Source organism: Dermacentor variabilis, chromosome 7 (genome assembly GCF_050947875.1).
Source record: "Dermacentor variabilis isolate Ectoservices chromosome 7, ASM5094787v1, whole genome shotgun sequence".
NCBI lineage: Eukaryota > Metazoa > Arthropoda > Arachnida > Ixodida > Ixodidae > Dermacentor > Dermacentor variabilis.
The window spans coordinates 82333125-82345960 of record NC_134574.1 but is presented as its reverse complement, the minus strand read 5'-3'; the positions used below and the strand labels follow the sequence as shown (position 1 = coordinate 82345960).

Here is a 12836-nt window from a genome sequence, read left to right as displayed (position 1 = left end):
TCCATTTGCAAAGCGTGAACTGCTTGTAATAATTCTTATGGATTGGTTCTGGATTACCTAGAGGGATGCCAATTGAGTGTTATAAGTGTTACCCCAGCATATTAAGCCGTAGTTAATATGAGAGTGAATGAATGAGTTGTATAGCGAGATTAATGTATTACGTGTAACGTAGGGACGAGTTTTAATTTAACGCGAATACCGTATGCTATTTTCTTTTTCGTGTGAGAAATGTGATCTTTATATTTTTATGAGACTGAGCTGATGGGCACCACTGAAAGAGCAATTGATGTTTATCTCAACACCAAGCTATATAAGTGTTTCGAACAACATTCAGTACAATGTATTTGATCTTTTTCAAAGCACCAGTAATGCACTTTCATTCGTGGGAGCTACTTTCATAATTTCATAATTTATTTATTAGTAAAATACAGATAATTACATGTGCGTAGTCAACAGAAATCCCAAGAAAAGAAGTGCATGGACTGGGAGAGATAGAGTGTGAGCCGCCTGTTAAAGAAGGGGAGGATGCCGAGTGTTGTTGATGTGAGGAAAATACAACAAATGTAGCCTTGGTGGCATTAATAGATAATAGGTTAGCATTACACCAACTTAAACATTTTCGAGATTAGTATTTAGCTTCTTAATAAGAAGTGACATGTTCTTCTCAGAGGCAAATATGGTAGTACCTTCAGCGTACAGAATGCACTTAGTAGACGACAAACAGTTAGGTAGGTCATTGATATAAATAAGAAACAGTAATAATAATATTTGGGGTTTTACATGCCAAAACCACTTTATGATTATGAGGCACGCCGTAGTGGAGGACTCCGGAAATTGTGACCACCTGGGGTTCTTTAACGTGCACCTAAATCTAAGTACACGGGTGTTTTCGCATTTCGCCCCCATCGAAATGCGGCCGCCGTGGCCGGGATTCGATCCCGCGACCTCGTGCTCAGCAGCCCAACACCATAGCCACTGAGCAACCACGGCGGGTTCAGAAACAGTAGTGGTCCGAAAATAGATCCTTGAGGGACGCCAATGATAGTGGTTTGTTCTCTGGAATAGACATTAGACACAGACACTATCTGAACTCTGTTTGATAAGTAACTTTTTAATAGTGAGAGCGCAGGACCACAAACATCAATAGCCTCAAGCTTAGCAAAAAGGATCATATGATTTAAGCAGTCGAATGCCTTTGTTAGATCAATGAACACTGAACCTGCAAATAGACCATCATCGATTATATCTTTAATTTGTCAGTTAGATGTGTGAGTGCCAAATCTGTGGAGAATCCATTACGAAAGCCAAATTGGCATGAAGAGAGAACGTTAAATGTAGTGAGATATTTGGTTAGACGCAATGCGATTAATTTCTCCAGAGCTTTCCCGAAAAAAAGAAGGTAAAATACAAATAGGGCGCTAGTTATGTAATAATGTTCTGCTACCTTTTTTTAGAACTGGAATTACATTACCGCGCTTAAGCTCGTTAGGAAAAACACCAGTCTTGAATATCGAATTAGTAATATGAGACATCATATGAGAAATTAGGTGGGCAATCATTTTAATGGTAGCAGGTAGAACTTCATCTATTCCAGCACTTGTGGGCTTTAGATGACACATTACGTTATAAATCTCTTCTGGCGTTGTGGGGAAGAGAAAAAAAATGAGTGAGGGAGACGATTAAGTTGAGTTACTTGCGAAGGAGACGGTGTGTCATTATCAAAACAATAGGAGCTGAAGCCGTTGGCTATTTGGATAGGGCAGTTATACTCAAAGTTATTGCACGTAATTTTTGATGGCTGTTCTGGTTTAGAATTCCTGTTTAGAAAGGAGTAGACGATGTTCCATTTCAATTTGCTGTCATTACCGGCTTGTAAGATTTCTTGTTCAAAATATAATCTTTTTGCCGCTTCAACTAAACATCAAGTGTTGGATAGTACCATTCATTTGAACATCATGAAAATGATTGCCCATACAGCGTTGTTGTTAATTTGAGCGCTGCCATATGTATTAGTTCTTTAAGTAAGAGCTCGAAAAACTGAGCTGCAAGCACGAGCATGAAATGAACGACGGTAGCAACAGTGATAATAATCGCTACTGGTGTCCGCACGCACCCACCGCCACAACCAGCATCATCATAATCAGTCAATAATTACACGCACAATAGGACAAACACATACTCATCTTGCGTTAGCTTATTCTAAGTTATGCCTCCAACATGTTAAATTTCATCCCCTCACCTAATCCTTGGGCTGTGTCCACGTGCGTGTGCTATATTTTCTGCTATTTCACCACCACAAATGCATACGAACTTGCACAGCTTTCACTCTCGCCAACATTTCCGTTGTTTATTCAGGTCATACATGCGTACGAGGAACGGATCTGTATATCTTGGCAGGTACAGGCCTCAGAGTGCCATGTCTACGTCGTCGTTTCCCCTGCCATAAGGTTCATAATAGCGCCGAACATGCAAAAACACCTTAAAGACATATATAACCGCACTGCAGGTGCCCCTACTTTAGAGCCGGGGGATAGTTTCACTAGGCATTGAGTGGTATATAGTTTAGTCGGGACGGTACAGGGGTATAACCACACTGGCGAACAAGAGTTTATCACACTGCAAAGCAAATGTTTCGGGCTAATCCGGAAGAAAGCTTGTCGCTGAATTGTATACATATATCATTATAAATAATCGAAAGTATATTTTGAGACTATAGGTCAAAAACAACGCATTACTTTAGATAAGCTACTAAATAATTTTAAGACCACAAAAGCATTGATGAACGCTCATACTTCAAGCGCAGAAGTTCCACAAAGAGAGGTTGGTCCCGCAGTGGTATGGTTCGCCGTAAATTCGCATTGCATCCTTCAACGATGCCTTATCTATTTGAAGCAATTGTACAGGTAATGAGGGCAGTAGTGCGCATGCCCGCTAGTTGTAAGCATGAATGGCATAAATAAGGTGATGGTGTTCAATTGGTGACCGCCCAACGCACATTTCATGGCACTTATACTTAATAACAGCACCGTTGGGCGGAATAATATCTTTCATACTTCAGGTACTGTCCCTTTTGCTAACGTATTGTTTCATCTACATCCATAGTGCCACTTTTCCATCTTCAGTAATTAAAAAAAGATTGCTTCAAAAACGCCCTCAAGCTCAAGAGTACCAGAGTCGATTGGCACGTTATGACAAGACATATATTGACGCGTGCTCTATGTGCATATACGTGCTTTAACTGACTCTGTCTGGTGGGACTGGGAGAATGGAGAGACGAGGAAGACTTCTTTGTTCGGGTAATTTTTCAAAAGGCTGTTGCGCCGTCTTGCTCAACGTGTTCTTGTCTTTTGTTCATGTTGAACTGTGACATGACCTTGTATGTGACGTCACTTAGCCATCGCAACACATTATAGGGTCTGAAATACCACCCGATGGGTTTCTCAGATGGTCCCTGTTTCCGTACAGGCGTCAAGACCCATACCCTGTCACCTGGTTTGTAAGTAACTGCTCTATGATGGACATTATAGCGACCTGTATCGTACCCTTGCAAAAGGTGTATTCGCACGCTTGCGAACTGCCTGGCTTCTTCTGCACCTTGCGTAAACCCATTGGCATCCGTGTCAGTGTCGTCCGGTTCGCCTGGTAGCATGGCTTCGAGCATGGTCCGTACTTTACGTCTGTGAACGAGGCTGTATGGAGTCATCCGTGTAGTTTCATCTTTAGCCGTGTTATAAGCAAACGTGACATAAGGCAGAATCTCGTCCCAATATTTGTGCTCTTTATTCACGTGCATTCAAAGCATCTCCGAGTTTTTGATCAGGTGCTCTGTGAGACCATTTCTTTGTGCATGATAGGATGTTGGCTTTCGATGGGTCGTGCCAATAAACATCAGGACGTGATCTAAAAGCGGGGGTGTGAATGCATACCCAAGTCTGTTATGACGGTGATAGGTATGCAACGTCTCAGGACAACATTGTCAATGAAAAATCGGGCCGCCTCTACTGCTGTGCCTCACTGGATAGTTCTTGTTTCGGCGTAGCGAGTAAGATGGTTGCTTCAATAACCCAGCGGATACATGTAGTAGAGGTTGGAATTGGATGCAAGATGTCCATTCCGTTCTGGTCGGATCTTGTTTCCAGTACTTGAACGGGTTGTAGCAAACCGGCTGGTTTCGTTGGAGGCGACTTGCACGGCTGACGATCTAGGCAAGTGCGAACACGGTGTTTCACGGTAATGGGCAGTACTTGGCGATGGTATCTTTTTCTCATTCTGCTCAGCGTTCACGTGTACCCTAGATGCCCGAAGTCCTCTCGTTGTGACACGCTTCCAGTACTTCACAACGAAGAGCAGTGGGAACGACGAGCAAATAGCTGGATCCACCCAAAGAGAAGTTCATTTTGTACAGAACTTTGTTCCTTAACCAAACGGATGACGATCCTCTTGCGAAATCCTTATGTGCGGTCTGTGTTTGTCCGTCCAGAAAATACCTCAGGCCAAGGAGCACAGGGTCGTCACGTTGTTGTTGTGCGCTGGTAGACGTGTGGACAATACCGAGGAATGCTGTCTTCTTTTCGTCGCAAGTAGGAGCCGACACTACGGATGACCGAGACAGGCAGTCCGCGTCGGTACGGCGCTTTCCCGACTTGTAAACGACCATCATATCAAACTCTTGCAGTCTACGGCTCCAACGTACGAATCACCCGGTAGGATCTTGAATGTTTGTGAGCCAGCAGAGCGAATGATGGACGCTGATAACTTTGAAGGGGCGACTGCGCAAATATGGGCGAAATTTAGTAACCGTCTATGCGACGGTGAGGCACTCCTTCTCATTTGTAGAGTAGTTAGCTTCTGTGTGTCAACGCGTTCTCCTTGCATGCGATCGCTCTTTCTGTATCCTCCTTTCACTGCACATACACGGCTCTGAGACCAACATTGCTGCCATCAGATTGAAGCATTGTAGTAGACGTCTCTTCAAAGTGGGCAAGCACAAGGTGCGTTTGTAAATAGTTCTGCAAATCGGTAAATGCAGCTTGATGTTCGTCGCCCCACAAAAAAGCAACGTCCTCCCGTGTCAGGCGTGTTAACGGGGACGCAATGCGAGCAATAAAGATAATATTGTCAGAGGCTCAGAAAGTGCGTGATAGTCTTTTTATCTGAGTGTACAGGGAACTGTACCACAGCGCTCATTTTGTTAGGAACCGGGCGGACACCAGCGTCACTGACATGGCCAAAAAACTCTAGCTCCTCAAAGGTAATATTTCTCCGGCTTTATGGTGAGGCAGGCAGACCGTATTGACAGCAGAACCGCTTTAAGCCGGTTAAAGTGTTCTTAAAGTGTTGCAGAAAACACTATGACATCGTCGAGATAGACTAAGCATGTTTTACACTACAGGCCCAAAAGCACAGTATCCATAAGCCGTTGGAGAGTAGCAGGTGCAGAGCACAAGCCGAAAGGCAAGACCTTCAATTCGTATAGATCATCTTACGTAACAAAAGCGGTTTTCTCAAGAGGTCTACCTCAATTTGCCAATATCCACTTTTTGTGTCCATGGAAGAGAAGTAACGAACGTTTCGAAGCCTATCAAGTGAATCGCCTATGCGTGCAAGCAGATACACGTCTTTTTTGGTCACCTGATTCAGCTTTCGATGATCTACACAGAAAGGTAGGTTACCCTCCTTCTTGTTTACCAGAACTGCTGGTGATGCCTAGGGGCTCTTGGAAGACTGACTGACGTCGTCTTCAAGCAGTTGATTTGCCTCCTGTTGTATCTCCTAGTGTTCTTTTAGGGCCATATAATAAGGGACTTGATGAGTTTATCTTGTGGCGTCCGCTGTGATTATTCGGTACTTGGTTTCGGGCGTCTGGCCGACCCTTCACACCGGCGCAAATCAGTAGTAGAAGTCGGCCAGGAGCGCAAGAAGTTCTCGCTCGTGTTGCAGTAAAGAAGTGCGCACATCTAGCATAGGTGCTGCGTCTTGTGCAGACGCTTCCTTGAGTACTGAATAGCAGCCGCGAACATAAAGGACATCGTCAAAGCAGGCCACAGCCTTGATCCTTGGTGGGTGCCGTTGATCTGTGCTAAAATAGCTTACCCATAGGTTCGTGCGGCCATCGGTGACATTTACAATGCCTCGTGCAACGGAGATACCGTGAGTAAACAACAACGAAGTTACTTGGTTTGAAACCACGTTTAAAGTCAAACGGTGCGTCACAGGCCACCAAAACAAGGATACATAACCAAAGCGGCATGACTACGTGGTTTTCGATTAGACTAACAACGAGACGGAGAGCGTAACCATCGGCCCAATTTTAGGCAGAGAGTCACCGTTAAGATTGCGGGTTACCGGAGGACTTTGAAAAGAAGCGTCGTCGCGGAGTAGCATGTAGACGTCAGTGTTACGTCCACCGTCAGGCCTGAACTGACGAGGTCGGAATGAGGCGTCAGGGTACCAGCAAAAGCGGGCAATAAGGCCGATGCCTCCACCATTATAACAAACCGAAAGTGAGCCATGCGTCCCTTTTCGAATTGGCGGAGGCCTATAAACCTCGTCTTGTGGCGGTGGCCAGAATGCAGCTGACGGCAGCTGTTGGTAGGACGGGATCGGCACAAGGCGCGGACTTCTCAAGGTTTTCTCTGGGGGTGATCACCAAGGTGTGGCTCTCGACGGCCCATGGTGCGACCGCATGTGCGTATCAGAGGTTTGGCGCCGGGGACCATCAGCGTAACTTATGGGAGGCTGCTCGTGATCGTGACTAGGATCGCCTGCAGAGAACGCTTGCCTAATTTCATTACGGACGACTTCAACGACTGACGCCATGAGTGTGCTAACTGCCGCTGTCCAGAGGCTCTGAAGTTAGTCGCGAAGAATCTCCCGCATTAGGTCACGGAGCAAGCTGTGATTGATAATGGTCGCTGCGGCGGCGTTGATGAGAGTGCTTGCAGGCAAGCTATCGTACTGCCTCCATAATAGATGGAGTGCGCGTTGAATACCAGTATCTTCCATTAAAAAAATTAGCCACGGTACCTGGCGGATTGCGCACAAGCCCGGCGAATAGTTCTTCTGTCACGTCACGCATAAGGTATCGCAGCTTTTTTTCTCAGTCATGTGAGGGTCACCTCTACGACACAAGTGCGTCCTGTCCTCGGCAAGCATTCCTACGGTTTTGTCCGTGTCTGGATACGCAACTCAGTGAGTAGCAGCACACGGTCCCGTCAATCGACCCTCGCAAATGTTTCAAGAAGCTGACGCTGGGAATCATTGCATGTGCCAATGTTGTTCTCACGGTTGTATCGTTAAGGGCGAAATAAAGGTGGGAGAAGTTTTGCTGAGCAGTCCAGACTTTGACGCTGGTAATGCGTTCGTACTGGTCAAGCCAGTAATAAATGTCTTTGTGTGAATCACCATGAAATCTATCGGAAGCCAGTGGTTGTAGGAGGGCTATCCGGGATGCACTGTGAGTAGAGCTGTCTTGTGGAACTCATGGGACCTGTGGCGTGCTGCCGATGCCCATTGGCAGAGGTAGACAGTGCCCGGGCGAATGTTCCTGTAGGGGGTGGAGCTCGGGGGAAAGGCCTAGCGAATGGGGACCGAAGCGAGGCACAGGAGTTGTAATTGGAGACCGGCTGGATGACCAGCTCTCACAAAGAGTCCGGAACATCAGGCAGGGTTGTGTACCCCGCACCTCCACCAGCGTTGTGGTTCAACGCGTACAAGACACGACACGGTGAGCGAGATAGCGGAACAGCTTGTTCAAAAGAAATTGGCTGCGCCTTAGCGACGATAACCCGGGATATGAATGCGAAAGTTTTGTTTAGCCCGGTGAAGTCTTGGTTTCACTTAGTTAACCTTTGGTTTAGCTTTATTTGTTACACTTTGGTATACAATCATCCTTAAGACCGGTATGATGGCTGTGCCTAAGTCGGTGGCTAGACATGACTGTGGTTTGGCTTGGGTAGACACGCATCGTTCGACGGTGTGATGCCTGTTGTGCAACAAAAAAGCGCAAGCTTTAGACATGCAATGAGACGCCGCGAGCATGCGCAACGTCGAAGCGTAAACGGACAGGGTGCGAACGCGGTCGCTACATTGATTTTGACAGTGCGACACCTGCTGCATTCCGGACCCTCTCCAGTGAAGCAACTCGCCGGGCCATACCCGCGGGGTGGTCAGACGCCGCTTTTCGATGACGGCTCAAAGCCTCCCGCTCACACGCAACGCTCGCAGAAGACAGCCCGGCCTAGCTATCATGCATGGCCAAGTTCGCAGTCACTGTGTGACCGCGGCACTCCTCTTAGCCAGGCCCGCGGTGAGTCACGTGGTCAGACGGCGGCCCAGCTGCGCAGACCGCATGCGTCAAGCTAGCGGTGGCGGCGGAACTCGGCGCGGCGAGTCACGTGGTGCACTGCCAAGGCTACGATGCAGCTGCAGCCAAATGAAGGTCAATTTGCTGGCGACGACGAAACTCGGCTCGACGTGGTTATTAAAGCTATCGCTTTAAAACTACCAGAAAAAAGAAGTATTCTTTGTCTCTGCATTTCCGCAGTCCAACTACATCGAGTCTGTTAAAACACATATCCTCCTCGTCGGCTACTTGTCTACATAGAGCACGCATCTATATGTAACAGACATGTGTTGTAACAGACGCTTTCAGTCATTAGTTATAAATTCGAGACTTCTAGCGTTTCGAGATGCGTGGTGTGCGTGACTCAGTTTTAACAGCCACCAACCTCATCAAGATTCATTGTGGTACTATATGCGTACAACGATCGCCACAGCTGATAACAGCAAAACAATCCTTCCAAAATAACACGTCATAGATACCGTACACGGATTTCACAATCATCCGCCCCATTGATCATGGATACATAATGAGTGAGGGGAATTTTCAGAATTAGTAAAATAACCTATTGGAGAGCAATAATCTGTGAATGAACACATGCAGCGATTTACTTCATATTGAGCAACGTAATGGTGCTCCAATTGTGCGTTCCCGTTCTACATCAAGCCGCGACTTTCGCGGACGCACATGTGTAGACATGTACCTTTATTAACTGACGCCTTTGTGGTCAACATCTGTGGTTATTGGAGTGACTAACACATGATCTCTGACATATTGTTTAATGTGAGTGTATAGGCTCAGCTCAGAAGGCATTGAAACGAAGCAGGAGGCCAGCGCGTTCGGTGTAGACAAATGGGAGAGCAGATGTTATCCGGCAATTTACACTGCAGGCTGGAGTCTCTCTTCAGTGGTGACAATGCAACAGCGCTGCTCTTTCCTGCATTAAAAACACCTTCAACGCGCTGTAAATATCTTTATGAAGCACGAATACGAAATTAAGTACCTGCTCATAGCAGAACCTACATTTCCCGAATAATGCAAGACGCAATGCCGTATACAGTGCATCTAGCTGGGGTATAGGGTGTTCACTGCCATAATCACTATTTTTTTTCTGCATCATAGAAGCCGGTAACAGTGGCGAATAAAACAATACCAAGACAAAGTTTCCATCACTGACCGTCACTTCCATCACTGACCGTTCCAAACCGTCACTGAAAACATTAAAACACGAACCTTGAGAGAACACTGCAGGTACTCGAGAATACTGGAGAATAATGGACCTCCATTATCGTAGCAAGAAATATAGCACGGAAATTCTACGATACGCGATCACTCGTTATGCGAACCACTGAAAACGTGCGTAAGAAACACAACGAAGATTGAACAACCATGTTCCTGATCTTTGGAAGGAATATTTATAGATAATATGTTTTGGGTAATGTTCTAGTGGCTGCATTATTATGAATTATGGGAGAGTAACGATTTCCACTATATTGTATCGCGTCTTGAAATTTATTTAACATCAATGCTCTCTTTTCCTGCATAACTCAAACTGCCGGCTTAGTTCTGATGAGGCCACCCTTCCCCCATCGCTGATCTTTAACAAAAAAAAAATTCACCGTGACAAGTACGCCTTATTCGCTGCTTCTGTCAGCTCCGTCCTATGTAAACCTTGTCGAGTGGAGGCAGTAACGAACAGGCCTTTACCCCTCTCATCACTTGTATGGCAGAGGCTAGAGACCCTGGGGGCTGTGTAACTTGCATTGAGTCTGAACTTACACAGAAGTTGACCAATTGTGTTGATTTTCCTAGCAACGAGCACTACTGCAACGCCCCACTTAAACATTGGCCAACCAGTGAAATGATCAAATTGAGAGTCATAAGCAAGTTTTTGAAAAAGCGGCACGCTTTACACAAGCAAAGTCCTTGACGTTGCTACACACTCAGTCAGAAGTTTTACGACAAGGCATGAAAGTTTCCTTCTAGTCCGAATGTGTAATTGCTTCCTAAAATGAAATACCAATATAAATTTCCCTATTTCCTTTCAGATAACACGTGTCAACGGGAGCAACTCGTCTACATGGCCTATACCCGTGGCTGTGCAGTGGTCTCGGTTCGCCTGAACTGCCCATGTACGTATATTGCTTCAGTAGAGCTTTGTTATACACAGGGGTGGGATATATTGCGTTTTCGTAATAACTACTTCCCGAACGTGTGATGTCCATATGTATTTAACTCTCCGAGCCTCGAAGCGCTGCGATGCAATTCTGCAAAAATCTTCGTGTACGATTCCTAAAGCCATCATCTCTGGTTCGGTCTTAGTTTTTGTACTGAGAATGGAACAATACTAACGAGTAACCCCTGCCAACTATTTTAAAAATGAAAGACAAATTGTTTTTGATGAATAAGCTGGGCACATATTGCCCCCTCTCTTCTTAGGGATATTTCAACCAGAATATTTTAATGAGTCCTGATTTGAGGTCACCTAGTTCGTTTTATTAGGCAGTGGCGCTTCCAAGAACCCAAAAGAGTTTCTTCGCACTAGACAGAACGTTTTGGAAAGAGGTTGTTGGGCTTGGTTTTTATACTCCTAATTCGGGACTTGAAATGGCGTTGTCAATTTCATGCTACAAGTGGAAGTCACCTTTATTTTATGCTCCCACGCAGTGTGTCCACCCAAAATGAAATATTCCCAGAGACGGGAAAGTTAGGTCAAGGGAGGGGAAATTCAAATCTAACAATTCTTATTCTAAACGCCTTGCTCTGATCATTATATAACGCTTGCGTAAATAGTGCGAAGCACACCGAAGTTTACAAACTTGTTAAGCTACCACTGTACTTATCCCTTCGCATTGCGACACATTTGAGGGAAACAGGAACTATGTACAATTTAGAAAACAAAATAATAAAAAAATGTTTCTAAGTTAATTTTATAAATGACAATTCTGAAACGCTATTGGTGCACCCAACCAAGATCAAGACACCACTGGTTCACAAATCCATTATGAAAGAATGCTAGCAAAAGAGTAATTGTGAAAGTAAAGTTATTTTACTAAATTTCCATTCCCAATTTTACTAATGCGTTATATACCTTTGTTGCCCTTGCAATCTCATTTCAGGCAAATGTTTATTCTAACTGCAGTGGTGAAGATGCTTCCATTCCATTTCCTCCTAAGAACTAAATAAAATATATTGTGTCTAGCATTTCCTCCTTTTTTAATATGAACATATTTCGCTGCATAAACCCCTTTCTGACCTCTGGATCTTTTTCATTGCAGATAACACTGAATATGTCGAACTCCGTGTTCGCAATTCGTCCATTTTGACTGGTCCTGACTGTGGCTGCTTAAAGAAATTTGACGAGTATCATAGCCAAGGACATCGAGTTTATACAGCTGATTGCCAGAAGATACTTGAACCAGGCTGCCGAACATCGTCTTGTTATGGTCGCTAAAAATTTCAAAAAGAAATTTTTCAGTGAGAGTCGAAGGATGTGCCGAAGCAAACGTAAAAATAAAAGGACATCACTAATAAATCTAATTCTCTACAATGGAACAAAAAATAAACCACACCACAAGTGGTGTGGTTTATTTCAACAAAAACGAAATGCGTCATAGGAGGAAAGTGACGAAAAGCTGGCCGTGTCTCCACGACCAGCTCCGATATCCATTAAAATAAAGGAGCAGAAAAGTTAATGCAGTTCTTCTAATAGCTTATAGTTCAATTGCGATAAGATATCACGTCCATCGGAGATGATAAAAACAAGCAATGCCAGATACATTAAATTTAGAAAAAGAAAGCTTTTTTGTGAGCCCCACTTTCCTAGATGCAATTAGTTATTATACCTTCGGTTTTAGAGACCATTGCTCGGCAAACCAAAGGTGTAACATTGCCAACAGGCCCATTCAGCCACCTATGCGTATTGTTGATCAACTTCGGCAGCTAAAAGCACAATATTTGCCTTCTGCGATTAGTGCGCGAGTATACTATCTGGTAATGCTCTGGATTTGCCGTTGTGTGCAAACCCTCGTGTTGTTCAAGTGAGCCATACAGCTGCTGTAGTCTACTCTCCTTTACTCCTCATTTTTATGGGCAAGTTCTCAACGACTACTTGAGAAGGTATTGCGTATGATGTTAGGGAATAAAATGTTATAGCAAAATCACATGACTCATTACAATGATTCACACACGACAGAATAAGCAACAATAATACGCTGGGCTAGGAAAAAGTTTATCATCCTGTAAAGGTTCAGTTCAAAGAGGGAGGTATTCTTTGTGAGAAATAAACCTGGTGATCAGGGACAAGTGGTAACAATTATCGGTATGCCACGTTATGGTAAGGTAAGTAATAAGGTACAATATTGGACAGAACATGAAAGTAAAATAGTTATATATATATATATATATATATATATATATTGTAATGAAGAAGATAGCAAAAAACCTACTGCGGCCGCATGGCTAACGAGAAAAGGGTCAGTGTCCCTGCTTTGGC

The 12836-nt window shown here is 44.6% G+C and overlaps 1 protein-coding gene across 3 annotated transcripts in view; it reads left to right on the top strand.

Moving 5' to 3' along the window:
* The window catches only part of LOC142586881 (uncharacterized), a 31983-nt gene extending 19367 nt beyond the window's left edge, over positions 1–12616 (top strand). Inside the window, exons 3-4 of one of the 3 annotated variants that reach the window (XR_012829273.1) lie at positions 10390–10473; positions 11620–12605. Coding sequence is in view for 2 of the 3 variants with exons in the window: in XM_075697760.1 (XP_075553875.1) it covers positions 10390–10473; positions 11620–11795 (260 nt within the window). In the remaining variant the exon portion in view is untranslated. Of the gene's footprint in view, positions 1–10389; positions 10474–11619 lie in introns of all 3 variants that reach the window. The other 2 variants (XM_075697760.1, XM_075697759.1) reach the window with 2 other exon arrangements.
* Positions 12617–12836: the final 220 nt, after the last annotated feature.